The sequence below is a fragment of the Sorex araneus genome, chromosome 3 (genome assembly GCF_027595985.1).
Source record: "Sorex araneus isolate mSorAra2 chromosome 3, mSorAra2.pri, whole genome shotgun sequence".
NCBI classification, from domain to species: Eukaryota; Metazoa; Chordata; class Mammalia; order Eulipotyphla; family Soricidae; genus Sorex; species Sorex araneus.
The window spans coordinates 134,299,446-134,325,828 of NC_073304.1; the positions used below are offsets into that span (position 1 = coordinate 134,299,446).

Consider the following 26,383-nt stretch of genomic DNA (forward strand, 5'->3'; position numbering starts at 1 on the left):
GGGATGACAGTGTTTCAAAAAGGTGGTATTTTATTTTACTGTCATATAGATGTCACAGAAGCCCATGGAATGATTGAGTTATGCTCCTAAATTCTTGGGGATCATTGCTACTTCCAGCTCACCAGACAATAGGGATGGCTTTTGTTCTCAGAATTTAAGATAGCTGCTGAAACTTTTTTTTTTGGGGGGGGGAGGCGAGGTGGAGGAAGAAAGGGGGCCCACATCTGGCAGCTTAGGGATCATTCAGGAAATCATGTAGTGCCAGGGAGCTAATGTGGGGTTCTAACATGCAAAGCCTGTACTCTAGCCCTTTGAGGTATGTTCCTGGCTCAGCTGCTGAAATATTAGCTGTAAGTTACATCTACATTCCAGACAGCAGAATTCAAGAAGGGAAGAATGCAAAAGGCAACTTTTACAATTCTGATGGCTTCAAAGGAAGGTTCCCAGAAACAATCCTTTGCTTCCACACTGGATTGATTCTCTCTGTGAAAAGCCCTGTTGTGAGCCAAAATTCTACTCTAAGGTTGAGAGAACAGAAAACTGGGGCACAACCGTATTTCACTCACAATTACAATTTCTTAGCATAGCTAACTTTTCTCCTGACTGATCTAATAAAACCATTTACGAAGCTAACCCTAAATGTTGACAGGTTTTTCTGATCTGGCGTGTAGTTGCCAAGAATATTCTTCTAGTTGCCAAGAATTTTCATTCAGGGTAGAAACAATGAGTATTGTAGTTGAGGCTAATGATCATTTTGTTAATTATATAAATACTGAGAAGTTACTAGACATATGAACAGAAACACTATTTTTTTTTAGTGAGGGCATTTATGCTTTATGATAAACACAATTCCTTGTACCTTGTAGTAATGAGCCAAATATTCACTTTCCCTTGCTCTGATAGAAACTCTATATACCCACATTACATAGATGTTCCAGATTTTTATAACCTTTTTTTCTTTGGGTTTGGGTTAGGGGGAAAGTAGTTATTGAAATACTTGAGTTTTTTTTAATTTTTAAAATGTTTTTTTGCTTTTTGGGTCACACTTGGTGATGCACAGGGGTTATGCCTGGCTCTGCACTCAGGAATTACTCCTGGCGGTGCTCAGGGAGACCATATGGGATGCTGGGAATCGAACCCGGGCCGGCCACGTGCAAGGCAAACGCCCTACCCGCTGTGCTATTGTTTCAGTCCTTTGAAGTGTTGTTTTTTTTTTTAACTTAACCCACTAGAACCAATACTACTGTCAGCATGGGACCCAAACTATAATAATTCTACTGTCAATAATGGTGCCTCAATTCTTTTAAAAAATTAGTTTCACAGGTATCTTCTCAGCGATTAGTTATTTGAGGTAAATAAAGCTACAAAATATAGTAAAAATATTTCACTTTTATTTGCAAATAATTTTAAAAACAAACTGTAATAAACATGATGAAACAAAAAAGAAAGTTCTTAGCTCTCATTTATCATGGCTACAAAAAATAAATTATTTTTATAGTTATCTAAGTTTGCCTCCTGTTTTCAGAGAAATTAATGTACTTATATACACATTAAAAATTATTTCATTTAGATATCAGATGAAGCACTGTTCTATTATTTTAGAGCTGTAAAGTTTCTTAAAAAGTTAAAAGAGTAATATTCTACTACAATGAGCTTAATTTTATAAAATAAAAATTTGATAAATTCTATAATTAAGGTACTCTGAGTTATGATTAAACGATTGAAATGTACAGTTATAAATATGTCAGTCATAACAAAATCTCATTCGACTGTTAGAGAAATTTTGTGAAGGCCAGAGTTTATTCTATTTTTTGTTCCCAATAAATATTCATCCTGCCATTTCTGTACAGTTTAGGAGAACATATTTTTAATCCAAAAAGACACAACATACAGCTATTTGACTTTCTGTTTTTTTCTTGCTTGAAATTGCTCTGTTTTGTTTTTTACAGATTTAATTAACACTGACAAGGCAGGATCAATGGACTTCTTTTTTGACTCTTTTTGAATTTCACTCTCTTTTTTCTTTATTGCCTGTTGAAGTTCTTGTTCTTTTTGTTCTCTCTGCCGGGCTTTCTCCTCAAGGATTTGTTCCATAGCTTTTGTTTTCTTGAAATTAGGATCTGAAGGATCCAAATTAAACAAGTGGGAAGTATACATTGCCTGAAACCGGGTATCTTTAACATTTACCTGCAAATTGAAAAGGAAAAGACATAAACAAAGAAATCAGCAAACCAAAAAGCCCAGAAGTGGGCAAAATTTCAAATGAGCAAGTTGTTCAATATATAAAATACAAACATGTGCATTTTGCACTGATTCATTTGAAAATTTTCCCAAACATGTAACCATAGGTGCAGGGCATATTGCTCATATAATAAAGTGACAACTGTATCAAAAGATAATTGGAGTAGTCTGTAAAATAGTGATATAGGACATCCTGGTCACTTAAACTGACTGAAGCAATGGTTCACTACGGCAGGCATCCTCATGCTATTTCTAACAAGGATAATTAAGACAGTGATAATATCATTGGAGTTTTATTCATTGTCACAAGTACAACATAACAATTTTAATCAAAACTAGTAACTACTAGTAGTAGAAGGTAAAAAAGATTTACGTATCACTATGAGAATGATGAGATTAAGATCTGGTCAGACACATGGTCTAAATTTACTTTATAAAAAAAATTATCTTTATAAAAAAATGTGTTGTGCCAGAGATAACAGTACAGAGGTTAAGTGCTTGCCTTACACCCCACCAACCCTTGCTTGAATTCCCAGAACCAGATAATCCCCTGGCACTGTTAGGGCCACTCCTGAGTAGAGTTAGCAAGAGCCACTGAGCACTGCTGGGTATGGTCCACCCCCTAACCCCCCCCACCCCTCAAAAAGGGTACTGTGGTTCCACATTTAAGAGAACATGACTCATTGCCATCCAGCACTCCCATGGGAAATATGAGTCCACTTAGAGAGGAGGCTTTTGCATTACTTTGCTATATATGTAAGAACAACAGATGTGATACAACCATAAGGTTCATGAGAAATACTTTACTGCATGGTCATTAATGGGAAGACCGTTCACACAATATAAAGATCTGAACAAAAACCAAGATTCTGACATTGAGGTATCATCTCATGCCAGTGAGAGTGACACACATCCAAAATCTGAAAATAGGGGCTGGAGCAATAGCACAGCGGGGCGTTTGCCTTACATACAGCCTACCCAGGTTCAATTCCCAGCATCCCATATGGTCCCCTGAGCTCCACCAGGAGTAATTCTTAAGTGCAGAGCTAGGAGTAACCTCTGAGCATCGCCGGGTGTGACACAAAAAGAAAAAAACAAAAATCTGGAAACATCCAGTGTTAATGGGTGAGAAAAGAATCTCAATCCACTGATGGTGGGAATGTCATCTGCTTCAGACTCTAGGGAAAGCAAGATGGAGATCTCTCAGAAACAGAACTCCTGTGCGATCCAATAGTACACTTCTTGGCATCTGCTTTTCAAATACAAAAACATTAATTTGAAAGGATATATGCAAGCCAAGTTTTACTGCCATAATTAATACAATAGCCAAGAAATGGAAAAACCCAAATGTCCAACTACAGATGAATGGATTAAGAAGCTGTAGTATATATAGCACTGTTGTCCTGTTCTATTGATTTGCTTGAGTGGGCATCAATAACATCTCCATTGAGACTTGTTACTGTTTTTGGCATATCGAATACACTACGGGGAGCTTGCCAGGCTCTGCTGTGCAGGTGGGATACTCTCAGTAGGTTGCCGGGCTCTCCGAGAGGGAGGGAGGAATTGAACGGGTTGGCTGCGTGCAAGGCAAATGCCCTACCCGCTGTGCTATCCCTCCAGACACACACACACAGACAATGGAATAATATGCATCTCTGGGCTGGAGCGATAGCACAGCGGTCGGGCTTTTGCCTTTCACGAGGCCGACCCGTGTTCGATTCCTCCGACCCTCTCGGAGAGCCCGGCAAGCTACTAGAGTATGGAGCACGCACGGCAGAGTCTGGCAAGCTACCCGTGCATACTGGATATGCCAAAACCAGTAACAATAAGTCTCTCAATGAGAGATGTTACTGGTGCCCGCTCAAACAAATCGATGAGCAACGGGATGACAGTGACAATGAATATGCATCTCTAAGAAAGATCACGCAATTTGGAGCAATGTGGGTGGAACTAGAGGACATCATGCTGAATGAATTCAGAAAGAAAGAGACATATACAGAATGATCTCTCCCATACATCTAAGTTAAAGATACACAGCAAGGTAGCAAACTAAGGGCCAAAGGCAATGTAACAGGAGAACTGGTCCCCTTAAGAGTTGTTGGTGGGGGTCAAGGTTTAAAAGGGAAGGGCATTTGGGCCCTTAGAAGAGGGAGGTAGTGTTGGAATCACGTGTGCATAAAAATCATCATTAATAGAACTGTAACTTCAGGACCTCAACTACAAAAACAACACAAACCAAAATAACAATATGAAGGTTGGACTACATATTATTCTTTGCTTTTAACTTTACATAAAAAATCCAATTCATTAGTAAGTTCAAAGAAACAACAGCATATAGGAACTGACTTCAAAAACTGGAACTGTGGAGGGGCTTCCAAATTCTTCTACATCCTACGTCAAAGTTATCTATGTTCTCCACTCTATTCTTTGAAAAAACTCAAACTTTCTCACATGCGCCTCTGGGTCTCTTCTTCCGTGGTAAAAAGTGGGAGTAATTACAAGTGGTAATCAGTGATAGCTGCAGATTTTCTGTAAGTGACTCTAACTCATACACTTGAGATTATGGGGCCATTAGGCATATATACTTAGCCGAAAGAGAAAAAAAGTGGGCAAGCAAGGTATACAAGAAACAAAGCAACTAAAAAGTAGTCTCCTATACTGACCACTGAACACAATATGACATGATGTTACATGAAGCTGCTACTTCTCAGCTGGACTGAGAAATTACATCTTTCCCAACGTGTCCATCACAATGCATGTGATTCTAACATTAAAAATTAAAACACTTAAACTGGAAACAGTGGTTTCTAAAGAAAATAGTGATTTGATCCATCACGGGGATGAACTGGGCTAAATTTGACCTGTTATTTTAGCTGTGCTGGACTAAAATACGGAAGCTTTATTTTACTTTGAACCCTCTCCCTAAGCATATTTCAAGACTGACATTAACTATGCTCTATTTGTTTGTTTCAGGTGTTACTGTGGGGGCTGCCAGGGCCCAGAGCTTGCAGTGGTGGTGATCATTATAGGTATACCCACCAGAAACATACTTGGTGGTGCTCAGAGGTCATACCCTGGGCTCTAAACATGCAAGGCATGTGTTCACCAGTTAAGTCAAATTCTTGGCTCCTATATTCATTTTTATTTTATTTTTTTAAAATCTCTAGAGCTGGCTTTAGGTTCAACTTTAGCTTTAAGAATCTAACAGCGGGTAGAAAAAAGGAGATCATGAGTTTTGCATATAAGTGGATCAGCATGGAAAGTATCATGCTAAGTGAAATGAGTCAGAAAGAGACAGACATAGAAAGATTGCACTCATCTGTGGAATATAGAATAACAGAGTAGGAGACTAACACCCAAGAATAGTAGAAATAAGTATCAGGAGGTTGACTCCATGGCTTGGAAGCTGGCCTCACATTCTGGGAAAAAGGCAGCCCAGATAGAGAAGGGAACACCAAGCAAAATGTGGTTGGAGGCCACTTGGGGGAAGGGTGAAGCATGCAGAATGTAGACTAGAGACTGAACACAACGGCCACTAAACACCTTTCTTGCAAACCACAACACGTAATTAGAGAGAGAGAACAAAAGGGAATACCCTGCCACAGTGGCAGGGGAGGGTGGGGGGAGATGGGATTGGGTGGGTGGGAGGGATGCTGGGTTTATTTGTGGTGGAGAATGGGCACTGGTGAAGGGATGGATTCTCAAACTTTGTATGAGGGAAACATGAGCACGAAAATGTATAAATCTGTAACTGTACCCTCACTGTGACTCATTAATAAATAAATAAATAAATAAAAGAATTGAAGATATGTATTTTATTAAGACAATAAACTATGATGAAAGTTTAAAAAAAAAAAAGAATCTAACAGCGGGGCTGGGGCAATAGCACATCGGTTAGGACATTTGCCTTGCACGCGGCCAACCTGGGTTCAATTCCCAGCATCCCATATGTGGCCTCCCCGCCCCCCCCCAGCTCTGCAAGGAATAATTCCTGAGTGCATGAGCTGGGAGTAACCCCTGTGTATCGCTGGGTGTGACCCAAAAAGCAAAAGAAACAAAAAACAAAAACAAAAAGAATCTAATACCTGGGGCTGGGGCCAGAGAGATAAGCAGGTTAGGGTACTTGCCAGCAAACAAGTGACCCAGGTTTGATCCGAGTCATACCATATGGTCCCCTGAACCCTGCCAGGACTGATTCCTGAGCACAGAGCCAGGAGTAAGCTCTAGGCACTGCCAGATGTGGACTCCCAAAGCAGAAACAAAAAAGCAAGAGTCTAATGAACTTTATTTCTGGTTACCTCAAAATCATCTTGTATTAATTCCTTCTTTTTTATGAGCCGTTTTTTCTTCTTTTTGCTAAGATTCTGGTGCTCTACAATTTTGTTATAATTGAAGTGTTTCTTGTCCTCCTCCTCCTCATCCATCAGGAGCAAAGCTATTTCAGCCTATAAAGAGGAAAAAAAGGCACAATGGAATATTATGCAGCTGTTACAGAAAGCCATGAAATTCACTTATAAATGGATGGACATGGAGAGTATCAGGCTGAGTGAAATGAGTCAGAAGAAGGACATTTGTGGGATATTATGAAAAACACGTATTATGAAACTAATACCCAAGGACAATAGAAGCAAGGACCAGGAGGACTGTCCACGGCTGGAAGTCTGCGTCAGGTGTTGGGGGAGAAGGCAGCTAGGATAGAGAAGGGACCACTGTAACAGAAATGATATATTACACTAAGATAGTTGGGAATGATCACGCTGGATAAGAACTGCCGGCTGAAAATAGGTAAAAGAACAAACATGATAACCTCTCAGTACCTATATTGTAAACCATAAGCCCAAAAGGAGAGAGAGAAAAGAAAAATTCTTGCCATAGAGCAGGCTGGGGAAAGGGGTGGTGGAGGGAAACGGGGGACAATGATGGTAGGAAATGTACACTGGTGGAGGGATGGGTGCTGGAACATTGTATGACTGAAACTTGATCATGAACAGCTTTCTAACTGTGTACCTGACGGTGATCCAATTAAAATTTTTTTAAAAAAGAGAAAAAAAAACATGAACTTAGAATTATAAATATGATCTCATTTATAACAGGCCATGTCACTCCCCACCCACCCCATCCCAAATAGGAAGGACAGATTTTAAGAAAGGAGAACCCAGTTACTAAAGTAACGCTAAATGGGATAACATATCATATGTAAATCGATTGTGGGTTATTGAAAACTTATCAACCTAAGAGATCCTTGTTGAATACTAAGGTAAAAAAATTTCTGAAGCAGAAGAGGGGTGCAAGTTTGTATCGATCAAAAAAAACCACATTGCACTTGGTGCAACTGGCTCAAGTTACAGAACATTGCCTCTAAGTCTTGGAGAAATGTTCCATTTTCACTTCCGCTTTTAAAAAAGCAATGACACTAAATATGGCAACTCTGGAGGGGTGGGGAGAGCACACACAGTGGTGCTCAGGTGCTTCTCCTAGTTTGGTGCTTAAAGATTGCTCTGGGATGTGCTTGGGGGATATACTGCTGAGTTATTTTCTGGCCCTGTGTAGTATATTTGTAATATAAACTAAAATTTCCAAATGCAAATTGAAGCACAAGAAATTTTTTTCCTTTCTTTTGCTTTCTTGTCTCAATAGTGGCACAAGTCTATGAAGACAAAATCTCAATTTTACTTTTGATTCTTAAAATGATGGTTGTTTCCCACTAGTTATTTTCAACTGATCATGAGATTAAATGCAAACCCTTAAGAATCAAATAAACACCTCTTTTTAAAATATAATTTATTTAGCCGGTCACAGGCTGAAGAGATTGATATTATTTTGCCACTACACACCGTGTTTAGGTTCATATCCTGGAACTTGTGTTGTTCATTTGTGGTGCTTCGGATAAAAACTCAAGTCTCGGGGCTGGAGCAATACACAGTGGGTAGGGTGTTTGCCTTGCAAGCGGCTGACCCGGGTTCAAGTTCCAGCATCCCACATGGTCCCCCAAGCACCGCCAGGAGTTATTCCTGAGTGTGGAGCCAGGAATTAACCCCTGTGTATCAGTGGGTGTGACCCAAAAAGCAAAAGCAAAAAAATAGCTAAAAAAACAAAACAAAACTCATGTCTTGTGAATGCGAAAAATATATTTATGTGAAGCTGGGCTGGAGCCATAGCATAGGGGTAGGGCGTTCACCTTGCACTCGGCTGATCTGGGTTCGATTCCTTCGCCCCTCTCGGAGAGCCCGGCAAGCTACTGAGAGTATCCTGCCCACTCGGCAGAGCCTGGCAAGCTCCCTGTGGTGTATTCGATATGCCAAAAACAGTAACAATAAGTCTCAAAATGGAGATGTTACTGGTGCCTGCTCGAGCAAATCGGTGAGGGTGAGCAAGGGGATGACAGTGATACAGTGATACAGTGATGTTAAGCTACATTCCTGACCCCCAGCATTATTTTTAAAGCCATTTTTTTTCCACAAAGCACAGATTTCCTTTGTGTTCTCTAACTTTAGAAGCACCTCTATACATGCAATCAATGGCAATCAGAAAATATGCCATCAGAGAGAGCTGGGTGACATGTCAGACAAAAGGTGAGGGTCAAAGAGACACCTCTGGCTCTAGTATTTTCATCAGAAAATACTCTGTGTAACTAATCTCTGGAGTCAATGAAGTACAAAGCCCAGTTGTACTTGCAAGAAAAGCTTTAATATTGTTACTTTAAAACTTCATTTGTAAAAATAAAGAGAAATTAGCATCTGACAAGCCACAAAAGCCAAGCCTATATTATAGGAAACATTCTCACTGAATTAAAACATATGGCAACACAATTTTGAGGTATTAATAGTAGTATTTTCAGTCTCAATTATAGTAAATTTTAAATAATGACATATTTCCCTAAATCTAAAAGGGACACATCTTGGGTTAGAGGCAAATTTCAGTTTCATATTAGTTGGAGATGTTTGGTAAAAAGGTGATATTTAAAAGCAACACTGCTGGAAACTCAATTATGTTTCATGATTTATATATTTCATACTAAGACAAGTTTTTTCTTTTCCAAACACTGGGGCAATATGAGTCAGAGAGACCTCAATAGGGTTGACCACATACTTTGCATATGGCAGCCCCAGGCTTGATCCGTGGCACCACATGGGTCCCTGAGCACTGCCAAAAGTGACTGTCAAACCAAGCCAGGAGTAGACCCTGAGCTTTTGTGTGTGGCCCCCAGAACAATAAATAAACCAGGGCAATAGAAACCTATGTAGATGCTTCACGAACACAGTGCACCCTGATTATCTGAGACGCTTAAAATGATTATGCTTTACCTTCTGTCTTTCTATTTCTGTTTCCTCTACTGGACAGGCGCCATCTTTTGCAGATTTCAATTTTTTCTTTATACCTGGGTACAACAAACCAGCAGAGGGAGGTCAAAACATGTATTAAAAAAAGTCAAAGGTCATTTCAATCAGCGTATGGCAAGCTTTTGATAAAAGCTAATATTCATTCATAATAAAAGTATTTACTCAATACAATCTTTAACAAAATTCAATTCAAGGCATTCTTTATAAAAATTAAAATGTAAATTTGATGATATTATGGTTTACTAAAGTGTACCATACAAAGTAAAAATAGCCAAGATATACTGTACTGTATACAATGAAGAAAACAGCAGTATGGCTTAGAATATAATAAAAAAAAATAAAGCACAATATGTCATTGAAAAAACAAAAAGGTTTAGGGGATAAGACTCAGGAATGAGTATCTTCCATAAGGGCACTGGGTTTGATCCCAGGCACAGGAAGAAAAGAGTGGGGAAAAGAGAAAAAAAAAGGCCTCATTTCACAAAGCACAGGAGAATAAACATTAGGAAAGAAAAAAGTATTAAGAGAAAATATAGGGTATAACTACCTGGTCTCAAATAAAAGATGTATTTCCTTAGCATAAAAACAAAGAATATCACACACACACAGACACAGGAACACACACACATACACAGGCACACACACATACATACACACACAGACACACACATCCTTCCCCCCATCCACTTCCAAGTATTAAGAGAAAATATAGGGTGTAACTACCTGGTCTCAAACAGAAGATACATTTCCTTAGCATAAAAACAATATCTCTCACACACAGAGAAGATACATTTCCTTAGACACACACAAAGATTTCCTTAGACAGTCTCCACTCTCCTCTGTCTCTCTCTCTCTCTCTCTTTCTCTCTCTTTCCCATCCACCTTCAAGTGATCTGAATCTCATAATCTCTTAATCTCTCCTCTAGGGTCCAGGCAGGAGGTAGTGGCGCTGTTAGTATGCATGCCTACCAAATGTAGGGCCTGGGTTTTATTCTCAGTACTGCAAAATCTCCTGAGTATTGTGAATATTGCTGGATGTAGCCTAGGCGGTCTCCAAGAGACTCCAGGGTGACCCATGTAATCCACAGCACCACAAGGCAGACTCAGCACTGTATCCTTGGGTCTAGCATCCTAGGGGGTGGCTGTGGGCACCCTGAAACAAACCAACAAAACCACTCCGCATGCTGGGCAACTTCTCAGGGGTAGAGCACTTACTCTGCATGTGTGACGTCCTGGGTTTGATCCCGGGCATTACAAAAACAACTCTCTTAAAAAAACAAAATCATTTAGGAGGCTGGAGCAATAGCACAGCCGGTAGGGCATTTGCCTTGCACGCGGTCAACCCGGGTTCGATTCCCAGCATCCTAAATGGTCCCCTGAGCACTGCTAGGGGTAATTCCTGAGTGCATAAGCCAGAAGTAACCCCTGTGCATTGCCAGATGTGACCCAAAAAGCAAAACACACACACACACACACACACACACACACACACACACACACACACACACACACACACACACACACACACAAAAACCCAAACAAACAAGCTCATTTAGGGGACTGGAGCAATAGCACATCGGGGAGGGTGTTTGCCTTGCATGCGGCCGACCCAGGTTCAATTCCCAGCATCCCATATAGTCCCCCAGCACTGTGAGGAGTAATTCCAGAGTGCAGAGCCAGGAGTAAACCCCTGTGCATCGCCGGGCGTGACCCAAAAAGAAAAAAAAGAAGCTCATTTATAACATACAAAATTCATCTTTATAACAATAATAATTTAACAAAAGATGAAAGACAAATCTGATACTGGATTCACTTTCTAGTTCTATTATCAGTCATATGATAAAAATGATGTTTCTGGGGCTAAGGAGAAAACTCCTTAGAGTCGAAGCGCATGCTATACATGTGAGAACCCCAGGACTGATTCTTGGCGACCTCCAAACACCAAGCTGAGACTCTTCCCTAACACTGCCCAGAACAATGTAATATTATAGTTCCTTGCTACTAGATGTCAAACTCCCTGTACCAAGCCTTCCCATTCAAAATGCATTTCTACTGGGACAATGTAAGTAAAATTTATGATATAATAGGTTATACAATATATGAAAATTATATGCACATTATATGGTAGTTGAAGAAGCCAGGCAAATTAGGGAATGATAATAAAAGTAAAAACTCTAAATCCTAAACAGAACTGAAAAAAATGTACACTTACTCATTGTAGCCTGGTTGAGGGAACTCGCTACAAGAAACTGCCGACAGAGGCGCAGAACATGGAGTCAGTTGGGAGAGCACTTGTCTTGCCTTTGAGGCCCTGGCTCTACCCCTGGCACTGCCCCAGATGGCTGGTGTAATGCCCAGCACCACCACACATTAGTAAAAAGTGCTTTTTGTTTGTTTGTTTTATTTTTGTTTTGCTTTTTGGGTCACACCCAGTGATACACAGGGGTTAACTCCTGGCTCCGCACTCAGGAATAACTCCTGGCGGTGCTCGGGGGACCATGTGGGATGCTGGGAATCGAACCTGGATTGGCCTCATGCAAAGCAAACGCTCTACCTGCTGTGCTCTCGCTCCAGCCCTGAAAGTGCTTTTTTTGCTACCAAGGAAAATATTGTCTGCAGCCTTTCCCAAAACTTGAAAGCTCATATGTCAATTCTCTCCCAGGGAATGTTTTATCGATTTAAAGATTAAAACTTCTCTTTAAAGTGTATGTATACGATCACACACACTGACATTCACGTCCTAAGGTTTGATTGTCATACATTAAGACAACCTCTACTACTATACTCTCAAGGCAAGAACCCCTTCTGAAATACATGAACAAGTGACATACTCCAAATTATTCTGTAGCGGGGGGAAAAATCAGACTGCATATGATTAATATATAAGGGAGATAAAGATCTTCACATAGCAGCTGCGAGAAATAATTTCAAAGAGCCCACAACAAATTTTATAACAACCTGGTGCAAAGTCATAAAAATAAACTTGAAAGGAAGAGTTCAGCAAGGAAAAGAAAAAAGTGTCCATGATGGTTCGGGCTAAAAATGATATCCCATTTAGCATGATGAGTACTACCAGCAGTATGGACCAGCATCTACTAAAAACTCAAAATTATTTACTAATTGAATCTGAATAAACACACATGGCAAATAAAATTTGGGGCTCGGGGTCCTAAATTTTATGTAAAATAATTTCAGCCTTTCTACTTCACTTTTTCCTTTAGAAACACAATGAAAGCCCAGAAATAATTACTCCCAGAACTATTTCAATAAATATACTTTCCCAAACAATACTGAAAACAAGCAAATTTTATGTATATTTTCTCCTTGGAATTATTCTAATACTAATGTAGGAGAAAACTTACTCATAATTTAAATGTGCCCATCCGAAGAAACAACTTACCCCCAAAGTTATCTCATCATTTAACTTTCTAACTATTACCTTGAGTTTTGTAATCTAACCAGATTTTACAGGCCAAATAAAGCACTTTGGAAGGAGAACAAGGAAACCATAATGCTTTGCATTGCTCCATCATAAATGTGGTTTACTGAAATCAGAGGATAAAGCTAAAAATCTATCATCTTCTAGAAATGAATGCTCAGGTATGATAAAAAACAGAATGTGTTATTTCCATTTTCCTTTCCAATTCCTAAGAATCTCACAACCTATAATAGACTTTATTCATCTTGATCTTCTTTTCATCAATAAAATGTCAGTGCTAAAAGACTATAACAACCAGGAAGTAATTTTGAGCAATTTTCACTTTCCTGTTGGGAACTATTCTGGCCCACTAGTCATGAGGGACAAGAAGCAGGGAAACTTCATAAAACCTTTCTTTTTACAACGCCAGCCTGGAGTTGCTCCAGGAATAAGTCTTTGGGGGCTCCTGTGTGTGGTATTCCAATCAGGGAAGGCAAAATGCACAAGAACAAATGAAAAATGTTTACAATGGTCTCTGGACTGACTTGCCCAATTCTATTCTGAGCATTACCACACATATTTACACATACCAAATAGGTAAGAATGAAAGCATTCAAGAAAGAATGAGTGATGCATATATAAAGGAAACAAGACTCTCAAGATATAGGCAGTTGGACACCAGATCGTTGGGAGAAAAGCAAAAATAGCTGGTTTTTGGCAGTAAGCAAATGGAAAAGGGATAAAAGACATACACGCCTTTCAGCACCTTATCCTGGTCCAGGGCAACAACTTTCCTCTCCCACTGTCACAGTGGTCCCTTCCTTTTCCCCCTCCAGTGGCAAGCGTATTACAAAGGACTGGTTCTCCTGATCTGCATTTCTATTTCTGTTGGGAATTATTCCCCAACTATGCTTTTTTATATACTACAACTCAGTGAGAACAACCTGTGTCTGAGTCTCTCTCCCTCTGACTCATTTCACTCAGTGCTCTTCAGATCCATCCATGTGTCAGCAAATTACATGACTTCCTCTTTGACACTGTGCGTATGTACCACTGCGTCTTTTTTTTTAACATTATTTATTTATTTTTTGGTTTTGGGGCGATACCCGGCTGTGCTCAGGGGTTACTTCTTGGAGTGTTTGGGCAACCATATGGGATGCTGGGGATCGAACCCAGGTTGGCCGAGTGCAAGGCAAATGCCCCACGCACTGTACTATTGTTCCGACCCACCACTGCTTCTTTATCCAATCACCTAGTATGGGCACCTGGGTTGTTTTCAGACACTGCAGAAGCTGGCTGGGGAGAAGCGGGAGAGGCAGGGAGGAATGGGGACACTGGTGAAGGGAAGTAGATGACACCAGGGTTGTATGTCTTAAACTCAATCATGAATAACTTTGTGATTCATGATGATTTAATTAAAATTTTTTAAAGGCCTCAACAGCCCCGCCCCCCCCAAAACCAGGTGTCTTTATATATTTGAGCAAGAAAACTTTCATACTGAACATTATATACAAATTTTAAGAGACCTACAGTTGGTGTGTTATAAAGAAATCCAGTGAAAGAAAACAAAAAGATAACTATTTCTTTTTCTTTAATAGTCAATCATCTATAAGAGCTTTTTCCTAAATAGAAATCATGTTACAAAATACTCCCTATGATAAAATTATTCCCTAGATGTATTGAGGTATATACTAACCCTTTCTGATAACCTGTGATCATATTCCAGAGTACAGACCTACCCTTATAGAAACATCCAAAGATCTGTACTAATTCTTAGAATTTTAAATAAATTTTATATATATCTTTATCCATGTTAAGCTGTTTTCATGTATCAACCAAAAACTACCAATATGCTTACCTATTTTTTTAACTTCTTCAGCGAAGTATGGGTCATTCATATCAACATCAGAAGGAAGTTCATCTTCACTGACCTCTTCAGCAAGAGCCTTAACATTAAATGCAAAATCAGTTTATTTAAATGACTATGTATATGAAGAAAAACCTATCATTTTTTCTAATTCAAATAGTGCAATCTAACAAGCTTTTAAAAACGGAATTGATTTATAAAATAACTAAACTGAGTTAATTTTTCAACAAATATGAAGTAACATATGCAAGAAAAGATAGGGTTTTGGGAGAAATGAAACTTAGATATATGGTTCTGTCCTAATTTGTAACTATTAGAGGAAGTCAGACACATACATAGTAGATATACTCATGCAATGAAGAGATGTTAACTTCATGCCACAAATGTGGGCTACCTTTTAAATTATTTAAACATTTATTTACTGGTTAAGGAAATATTTTTATAGTGAAAATTTCACATTATGAAAATACCAAGAACATCATAAGGAACTCCCTGTTCTAATTATCCAATTCTAATAATATTTTATTTATATTCTAACCCTTAAAATTATTGAATTATTTTTAAGCAAATCTGTTAATATTTTAAAGAACAAAAGTTGCTACGAATTTTTTCACCATACTATTATAATAGATCCAGCAGCAGCATGCTTAAGAATACAGTTCATGTCCTCTCTTCTTCCCCCCAATTACTGGTCCTCCATATCCTGAGTTCCTTAAACAGCTGTAGTTGTGGCTATACAGAGGGCTGACTGTAACGGATTAGGGCACTTGTAGACTTTGGTGTTCACAGAAGTGTTCTGAAGTCAATCTCACTCACAGACATCAGAGGACCACCGTAACTGAACTTAGGAAAGTCATTCTCAACTGAGAAGGGATCAAAGCCTTTTACCCCCATGTTCTTCAAGTATCAAGTATTTATGCACACATATTTAATCCCCCCCTTTTTTTTTTCGGGGGGGGGAAGGCAGTCTGAATCCCTATATGCAGCGATGGGGATCAGACTGGGATTGGCCATGTGAAAAGCAAATGCCTAACAACCCAGTAGTATCTTTCCCGACCTTAATTGCTTTTTAGATCTAAATTACAGCTAAAGCAACTATTGCACATAAACACATTCATTTCTTCTACAATAATTTTTTGGTAAAGAAACTGAAGTCAAAAATAGGAAAAAGGGAAAAATGTATTAAACTTGAAAAAAATCTCCAGACTCTTCTATATATAGAAGAACCTGTGGAATTGGATGGGATCTACTAAAATCAACTAAATACAAACCATAAATCCTAGAACAAACTAGGCACCCAACAAATATATTTCCAGTATTACTGATGCCCTTTAGCATCCCAAATGAAGGGACTAGAGTAAAGAAAATAAAGAATAGCTGCTAAAGTTCTCAAAACCAACAATTTTATTGCACCCCCAGAAGGATCCACTTGTTTTTCAATAAACTAAAAGATTGTTCGTGGAATTATTTCATTTAAAAGGTTATTTACTGTATAGTTTTTGAAAGTTTTATTGCTTTTTAATAGCTTATCATTATTTGCAACAGATATTAAAAGAACCATACAATAGTAAAAATTCATATTGAGAAATTAAGATAGTAAAAAATGTGTAAAAAAATTTTATTCAGTGAAAATTTTCTCTATATACACATTTATTTGCAAGTAAAATGTGCACATGTACCTTCCTAAAAAATACAAATGATGGGGGCTGGAGCGATAGTACAGTGGGTAGGGCATTTGCCTTGCATGCAGCTGACCCAGGTTTGATTCCCAGCATTCCATATAGGCCCCCGAGCACCGCCAGGAGTGATTTCTGAGTGCAGAGCCAGGAGTCAGCCCTGAGCATCGCCGGGTGTGACCCCCCCAAAAAAACAAATGAAAGTATCAAAACATTTTATATCTAGGTATCAGCTAAGCAATGTATTTTATATTAAGGCAGCAGGCATTTGTGAAATATTAGAGCACAATGAATGGTTAAAATGGTTCTGGGCTCTTAACAGGCATTGAGCATCATTTTATAGCCTTGTAAAATGCTAAGAGTTCTATTTTTTCTCTATCTTATAATTGTGATGATCATAAGGCCTCCAGTAAATTAACACATTGTGTGATACTGGATACCAAGTACCTAGTATTGTCCACTAACATCGTCCACTGTAACAAATGCTTGGGAGTAACTGTCACTGATACCTTCTGTTTCTTTTTCAGCTTTTTTTTCTCTTTCTTCTTCTCTAAAAATTGTTCCCAAGGGGTGAGTTTATCCTTTCCTTCCAATTTGTTTTTAACCATCTCTTCTGCACTTTCTTTGAGACCTGAGGAAAAAGCAGAAATAGTTATGCTTAAAAGTATTTTTATTCAGTTAAAAAAAAAACGAGTACAACAAAAAGAAGATAATCCCTCTTGCAATTTCAGGAGGAAAACATTGACCCGTAAGTACCGTGTGAGGCCTCATCTTTAAAATAAAAAGCACTATTAAGATTCCACTTCATACAGTTTAGCTCTTTCAATGCTGTTGATTTCTCTTATATCTCCTCTCTCAAAGTCTTCGTTTCTTCCTCCCCTTTTTTAAGGGGGGAGGGTATGTGCTGGTGGTGGTGGGAGAGAGGTGGGAGGGTGGGTCACACCCGGCAGTGTTCAAGGTCTGGTTCTGATTCAGCGCTTGGGAAAACAAGCAGGATGGAGGACTGAGCCTGGTGCTGCAGCCCACTGAACCATCTCCCCAGTCCTGCTCCCAATTTTCTGCAGTTCCTGATTCATGCATGTATTATGCAAACCATCTAAGTGGGCCAGGAAGATAGGGGCCAGTGGGAGCGCAAAGGCATGGAATGCAAGCCCTGCATGCTTGAGGACCTGAGTTTTACCTGCAGCACAGTATGTCCACCTCCTCCCTCCCCCCCCATACCACCTGGGCAGTCCTAAGGACCCTCAGCAATGTCTCACCAGTGCACAGCACCTGTCAGGTACACACTGCCAGCTCAAGAATGACCAGAAATAGCCCCTGAGGCCTCTAGCATCTCTGGGAGCTTCCATCTTCCCGAAAATCCCCAGTAATGAACAGAATGATTCAGACGGCAGGGCAGAGGATATGGTTTGGTGGCAGAGCACAAGCCCAGCATGTGACTCCTTGAGTGTGACCATGTCCATCACGAAATTAAACTGAAGCTACTCCAAATACTTGAGAGACATGGATAATCCATATGATCTCCCTCGATACAGTCTAAATTCTAAGAGAATGTTAACAACTCTTAACCGATCTTAGACCTGCAGCTGTAAAACACATTGAAGGAAACACAGGCAACACTTCACCATATTGGTTTCAGTGGTGTCTTTGGAGTTATTATCAACAAAGAAAAAAAAAAGCAAAATAAAATAGGTGCTAGGGAGATGGCTCAAGTGACAGAGTACAAAGCTAACGTTACGGTATGGTGCTGTGAGTCTGACTTCTGCCACCACATGTTCCTTTAGTCTCCCCAGGCCCAAGCAGCTCTGCATTGCCCAGAATGGCTGTCAATCTCCACGGCTCTGGGGTCACATATCTCCATATTAAGAAAAAAATGCAAACAAAAAAGGGACTAATAGTTGGGAGAGATGATAGAGGAGGTAAGGCACTCTCCTGCACTTAACTGACTCTGGTTCAATTCTTATTACCATATATGCTCTCTCAGTTACAGCCAGGAGTGACTCCTAAGCATAGCGCCAGTAGCAGCCCCTGGGCATCGGTGGGAGTGACCCCAAACTAGCTCCCAATCTGGTTAAACCAAACTTCTACACAGTGAAAGGAACTATCATTAAAACACACACAGACACACAGACACACACCACAAATGATAGCCTGCTGAACAGAAATTTGTATATCATACATCTGATGAAGGGTAAATATTCACAATATATAATTTACAAAATTCATCAATGATCCCATCAAAAGAGAACAACTGATCTGTTAGAAAAGATGAAGTAATGAAATTTGCATATAAGTGGATCAACATGGAAAGTATCATGTGAAGTGAAATGAGTCAGAAAAAGAGAGACAGACATAGAAAGATCGCACTCATCTGTGGAATATAAAATAACAGAGTGGGAGACTAACACCCAAGAGTTGTAGAGATAAGGACCAGGAGGTCTGCCCCACAGCTTGGAAACTGGTCTCACATGCTGGGGAAAAGGCAGCTCAGACAGAGAAGGGAACACCAAGTAGAGGATGTTGGGAGGACCCATTCGGGTTGGAAGATGCGAACTGAAAGTGGACTATAGACCGAACATGAAGGCCACTCAATACCTCTATTGCAAACTACAACATCCAAAAGGAGAGAGAACAAAAGTGAATGCCCTGCTGAAGAGGCAGGTGGGGTGGTGGGGGATGGGGTGGGGGTGGTGAGAGGGATACTGATACTGGGATCATTGGTGGAGGTGAGTGGGCACAGGTATAGAGGGATGGGTAAACGATTACTGCATGAGTGAAATGCAAACACAAAAGTTCATAAGTTTGTAACTGTACATCACAGTGATTCTCTAATATAAAATTTAAAAAAATCTTTAAAATATCAATAAAATGCTAAGATGTAAACTTAAAAAAAACGATAAAAAAAAGGGAAAGGAACAGCTGAAGACATTTCAAAGGCAGATGGCAAACACACGATAAAAAATGCTCATTATCATTAACAGGGAAATGCAAATCAGAATGACAATGAGATGTTGCACCTCATAACTGAAAATGAGCTATATCAGAAAGGCCATTTAAAACAGTGCTGAGTGGGTTGTGGAGGAAAAACAATCTCATTAACTGTTCGTGTGTCTGTAAATTGTTCTAGTACTACAGAGAATAGTAGAAGATGATCTCAAAATATTAAAAATGGAGTTACCATTAGATGTAACAATTTCACTCACACACAACTACCAAAAAAAAAATCACAAATCACTAGCCTAAAAAGACATATGCAAATCTATGTTTATTGTGGTGCTATTCATAATAGCCTGTAAAAGATTTGGAAAGAATCCAATACCCAGTAAAAGACAAATGAATAAAGAATTATGGTTGGAATATGATGAAATACTACCTAGAGATTAGAAAAGATGAAAGCTTTGCTTTTGCTATGACATGGATGGAGTGGGTTATGCTAAGCTAAATAAACCAGGAGGAGAGACAAATACCAGATGATCTCAATTATGTGTATTATATACGTAGACAAAGCAAGGGATGGAAAAAATATTCAATGAAAACAAGCCCTCCGACTGACCAAAGAACTTAGGTTACTAATGGATGGGGTAGCTAAAGGATACTGGTACTTGGTGGTAGATATGGTATAGTTAAATAACCGTAACTCAGGTAAACCAATATTTTCCCAAAATACATAAATATGAATAGCCACTGCCCCAGAAAATGAAACAATATAACTCCGCTTTTCTCATAATGACTACATCAAGGCTTAAAATGGTCACCAGCTTGTAAAAGAACAAGAAGCCTGAAAGCTGTACAACTGAAAAGCAGAAATGTGAATCAATATTTCTTTCCTCCCCTCCCTGAGTGACAGTATGTGAGGCAAAGACACTTGACTTATACATAGCTGACTCGAATTTAATCCCTGGCACCACATGCCCAGCACTGCCAGGAGTAATCTCTGAGCACAGTCTGCTAGAGCCTCCAAGCAAAATTAATATATAAAATAAAAATGTCGTTTTGACCTAGAATGAAGAAATGCACAATCAATGAATAAAATCTAAAGCCTTGAGCCTCAGGTTCCTTATCAGAAAAAAGGAGGCCTGCCTAGATTAGAAGCATGCAATTTGCCCACTCCATATATATCCTCCACTTCCCAACCCCCAGAAAATATTTGGTACAAGTCCAAATATCTAAAACAACTAAAGGCTGTGCTTTTGGTACTGAATCCCAAAAAGCAGTATAGAACAGCTGGAATAGATGATCTCTAAGGTACATTTCTGGCTTTTAAAACAAGACTTAATCTCTAAATTTCTGTGACCTAGGAAAGCATTAAGTTATATGCATATTCAAGGTTATGTTGATTTATTTTCATGACATACTGCTGTAGGATCTTTGATTTACTATATTCCAAACCAGAAACATAACTCTAATTAAAGAATGTTTCTTATAAGAAAAACATAATTTACTAAACATTTCTAGGAGAAATGTGGATTGTACAAAACCATGTCCAGATCTCTTACTAAAGCAATAGATATACCACACCTAGAGAGTGAAAGCTAATATCCTCATTTGAAATAAAGCAAATCCTAAAAAAATAAGTTAATTTCAAGTAACAAAGCAAAACAATTTAGACATTATGCCTTCGAGTCAAGCACTAATCAGTTCAGTCTCAAATTCTCAACACACAGTATTGCAATATTAGACATGCTATTTAAGGTATTCTACTGTTGTTTTCTAATAAGGATTTTATTACTTCAAAGTACAGAATCAGGTAATATAATTAGAGTTCCTCATAATACCAATATGTATTCTCTAGTTAAAAAACAAAACAAAAACCGTGGAAGCCATTCCCTATAGTGCTGTTGGTCTGAGCACTGGAAAGGCCCCGAACCCCCCACCCCATCTCCTCTGCATCTATTCTAGAGATCAAACCTTGGGCTTGACTTATTCTGATGTTTGAAATTTAAACTGTGCAGCACAATACTCCAAGGAAAGTACTCTGTTATGATTTTTTTTTACATGACTAGAGTATTTGCATGTCCCTAGTATTAACTTCTAGTTTATTGGTCTTGATCATTTTGGGAAACACTGATACCTGGTAATCTGAGAAAGACTTTAGACTCTTTCCCTACAACACTGCACTAACAAAACTTTCACGAAATGTTCAGGAGTTTATAGAAGGCTCCATCTCCATCTAGGGATCCAAGGATTCAAGCAAAGAACATTTATGGGGTGGTAGAGGTCTAAATCAAAACAAAGTTGATCTCCTACAACTTTAAAATTGACAAGTACTGTGGCCGGAGAGATAGTACAGCAGGTCAGGCACTTGCCTTGCACACGGTGGATCCAGGTTTGATCCCAGGCATGCCAATATATTTTGCAGAGCCCTGCCAACAGAGATCTCCAAGCAAAGAGCCAGGAGTAAGTCCCAAGCACTGCCAGGCATGCCCCCCACCCCGCCCCCGAACAGTTATAAAACCAACCAACCAAACAAAAAGACACACACTGACCAATCTGTCAGCTGTATAGCATGTTTTACCACTTCAGACTACTATTTTGTCTGGATCAGATAACTGCTGTAAAGGACTGCATGCACTGTAAGCGGTATCTTGCCTATCTGCTATGTGCCAATAGTTCTAGTTATGAAAATAAAAAATATTTCTAGACATTTCCAATTGATCTGTGTGTTGGATAGTGTCCCAGAAATAGCCCTTGGTTAATAAGCACTGCTCTAAACAATGACTTTGAAGGTATTTCTGAAGAGACGGGTCACCAGTATACATAAATGAGGTGATATGCTTGATTATATAATGTCTGTACAACTTTGTAAGTTGCATTAGAGTATGCCATTTTTTTTTTCTGGGCAGATCAAAAGGCAGCTAAGTCACCTTCTTTTGTTTTTCATAATATTTAGCATAGTGCCAAATACATAGTAAGTACTTAATAAACACTTAATTGAGCTGCCTTGAAAGAGGGATTTTTATTTTAAGCCAACTGTTTGATCTTTCATGTTTGAAACATATTCTCTCCAACAGAAAATGAATCAAAACTTCAGCGTCCAAATAAGTGGCCTTTATGCCAGAATGATTCACGTGAGGCTTTTTTAAAAGGTCCTAGAGGTTAGTATAATTCATTAAATATTCCCAAAATATTATATATTTTCAGGTATTTAGCTTGTTTATAACAATAAAGAAACAGAATCTTTAGTTAAATAGTCTCATTTTTGCTTGGCTCTTACTTAAAGCACCAACATTGCAGAATGACAAACATATTGCAATGAATTAACACACTACCACGATAACTTAAAAATGCTTTGTTCTCATTGTCATCATGAGGTCATTTAAATCTCTTGCCACAGATCATGGTTGTTTATGTTCTAAGTTCTTAAAAATATGCCCATCCCAGAAGCCTCTTGGCAAATGTACAAGAACATTCTTCAGACAATTTTAGCTTCATTTGAGAGCAGTTACTATTTGACTGAAAAACAACTTCATTGTAACTTTTTTTTTTCACAAATCTGTTTAAAAATTTTAAGTGTATAGCCAAGGAGTGTTGAATTAATTTAAAAAAACATCAATAATCCTTCAAGTAAGAGGTAAAAAGCTCCTTGAAAGTGAACCATGAATACTGATGACTCACTTATAACAATAATAGCTTAAGTATAGTCCATTAAGAATTATTTTGGCAGTTTGCATGCACAAAAAATACTTTTAATATACTTTCAAAATACACTAAAATATGAACATACATTATTCCTCTTGACTTTACTTATCTGAAATATTTGAAAAGCCTTAAGGAACTGAACACGGAAACTTAAATAATTCAATTAGATACTAAAACTGACTTTGTTTATAAAAACAAAATTCATGTTCTAAGATTTCTGACATAGGTTGAAACTGGTGCTTTTTATTTGAGAAATTAGGATTCATTGAGAATATTTATGAACACTTATGACTCAATATTTATGGTTATATGTTTAAACCAAACCATGGGACCCAGCCCTGGCAGCCGACCTCCACTACCCAGCTGCTGCCATGCTCCAGGCTGCTTTCCGGACACATAAGACACTTCCTACACATTTTTCATAATTACCGCACCATATTTGATGGAGTTAAGACAGTAGGCAACAAATCACAGAGAGTAATATATATACACCCACCTCTCAGAGAGCCCGGCAAGCTACCGAGAGTATCCCGCCAGCACAGGCAGAGCCTGGCAAGCTCCCTGTGGCGTACTCGATATGCCAAAAACAGTAATGATAGGTCTCATTCCCCTGACCCTGAAAGAGCCTCTAGTCATTGGGAAAGATGAGTAAGGAGAGGCTGCTAAAATCTCAGGGCTGGGAGGAACAGAGACGCTACGGTTGCCTGCTCGAGTAAATCGACAAATGACAGTGATACAGTGATGTGTAATTCCAAAAATAGCTTTTAAAATATAACAATAACTACCACCCAAACTTTGGTATAAATGAGCATTTTAGAGGAAAACAATCAACCTCAGCAACACTGACAGCACAGACACCTTTTCAAACTGACCAGTAATCTTCAACAGTATATGAAGGAGACATCTGCTAATAGGGCACAGGAATGCTTCTGTAAATCCTCCAGTCTTAAACTTACAATACTGTCTGTAATCTATCCTCTATCTAATCTATCTATCTATCTATCTATCTATCTATCTATCTATCTATCTATCTATCTATCTATCTATCTATCTATCTATCTAACTATCTATCTACCTGCCACATCTGATGGTGCTCTGAACTTACTCCTGGCTCTGCAGCAGGGGTCACTCCTGTAGTGCTTAGGAACTTTATGAGGTGCTGGGGATGAAACCTGGGTCGGCTGCATGCAAGGCAAGCGCTCTACCTGCTGCACTATCGTTCTAACCCCCCAAATATACTCTTTTGGGGATTTCCCAAGCAGTGGATTCAAGGGCCACTTCTGGCAATACTTAGAAAACCAAGTCAAACCATTCAATGCTACGGTCCTGCATTGTAAAGCTGTTACAGTCCAATAGTACTAGGGTGTAGGATAACATAGTTTGCCCTTCCTCCTTGGCTGCAGGGACCTTGGGTTTGTTGACTGCTCCCCCAGCCTGTCAATTACCTTTGCCTCCTGATCAGACTCTGCTGACTTGTAAATATTGTTTTTCTCTTCTCTTTAATGTCCTCTGCATAGTTACTTCAGAGCAATTAGTTTCTGTATGGACACAGGAAGACAGTTAAAAAGACAAGCCTGTAGGGGCTGGAGCGATAGCACAGCGGGTAGGGCCTTGCACGCGGCCGATCTGGGTTTGATCCCCAGTATCCCATATGGTCCCCTGAGCACTGCCAGGAGTAATTCCTGAGTGCAGAGCGAGGAGTAAACCCCTGTGCACCCTGTGCATCGCTGGGTGTGACCCAAAAAGCAAAAAAAAAAAAAAAAAAAAAAAACCCAAACAAAAAAACCCCCAAAAAACCAAGCCTGTAACTTGGGAGTTAATTGACTACAGATATTATTACCTCCCTGGATATCTGTTCTCGAGACTTAAGCCTCAGTTGCCCTTACTTCCTAGATCCCCCAAAGCAGGGTCCTGATTAGGGTCTGGATGGACCAAGAGCAAGCGGTGAGCTATGAGCTACCCTGGATTCGAAATGGGCCTGGTCAAAGTGCCCTAATGCTTAACTATAAAAACATGGTCATGGACAATTCTGTCATGATCCAAAAAGTGTAACTAGATTCGAACCCTACTAAGGTTAGGAATGATTAATCCGGTCTAAGCACTGTAATCTGAGTCTACGGCGAGATGTCCCCACAAAAGTTGCCCTATAGGCCTAAAAGTGTCTATTACTGTGTCCATACAGAATGGTAAATATCAGGAAGGAGAATTAAAGATGTGAATTACGTTGCTGGTCTAAGGAGAAGGGAAACACATCTTAAGTGCTGTTTTGCCTTCATGGGCTGCATGTGGCCAAGAAAGCTTGAAAAGCATGTTGACTGCTCTTGGAAGGGGGAGGTGTGGTTAGAAAAGAGGTGGCAAACAGTGGTGGCTGAGGAGAGTAGGAGACGGAGTACAAAGAGGTAGAGAGTTCAGAAAGAAGAGGCAGAGAGCTTGAGAGGCACACAGTGGGAGATGCAGGCAGAGCGACATACAATGAGAGTTGGAGAGAGCATTGTGGAGCGAGTTAGAGAGGATTGGAGAGAGCTGGGAGAGATGGAATAAACGGCAACTGATCACCAACCAGCCTGGCCTTCCTTCCTCCTTCATCCGCCCATTGCAAAGGCTGTCCCAGGTGGGGAAACAGTTTGAGAGCACGAACACAGGCGCAGAGAGAGAGCCGCCAGAGAGCCTGTGAATATCCTTTAATATGCAACCCTGTATAGCTCACCCACGCAACAGGACTTTACCCAGCCTGAGTGAGGGGTTTATACATTGCGGGCAACAGTATTTACCCCAGGTGTACTCAGGGGGCGGTGTGGTAGCAGGATAATTAAACTGGCCCTTGGACTATGCCCCCAGCCCAACAGTACCATGTTCTTTTATGTTGTATCATTCACACAGCTACAATTTTATATTTATTTGCATAATCCTTAAAAATCATCACAACTTTTCTATTTTCTCCACAACCATACCTCTAGTGCTGGTGGAGAGACTAGCGTGTAGTACACACATAGTAAATATCCATTGAATAAAAGTGAAAAATAAAATGATTCTAATTTGTTTCTAACTTTATGGACAAGAAATAGCAACACATGAAATTAAGAAGAAAAATAAAAACTAGTCTGAGGAACATTAGCAAAAATCAAAAAGTATCAATTAGCATGGAAACAAAATAGAATATTATTATATTTGTTCTGTAGAAACAAAACAGTTATAATAAAGA

The 26,383-nt window shown here is 39.3% G+C and overlaps 1 protein-coding gene across 1 annotated transcript in view; it reads right to left on the reverse strand.

Moving 5' to 3' along the window:
* Window positions 1–1,371: 1,371 nt before the first annotated feature.
* The window catches only part of ESF1 (ESF1 nucleolar pre-rRNA processing protein homolog), an 83,260-nt gene continuing 58,248 nt past the window's right edge, over window positions 1,372–26,383 (reverse strand). The window contains exons 10-14 of the mRNA XM_004610915.2: window positions 17,052–17,173; window positions 14,858–14,945; window positions 9,546–9,619; window positions 6,540–6,686; window positions 1,372–2,187 (exon numbers count right to left, since the gene is read on the reverse strand). Of these exons, the coding sequence (XP_004610972.2) occupies window positions 1,894–2,187; window positions 6,540–6,686; window positions 9,546–9,619; window positions 14,858–14,945; window positions 17,052–17,173 (725 nt within the window). The 3' untranslated portion in view covers window positions 1,372–1,893. The remainder of the gene's footprint in view (window positions 2,188–6,539; window positions 6,687–9,545; window positions 9,620–14,857; window positions 14,946–17,051; window positions 17,174–26,383) is intronic.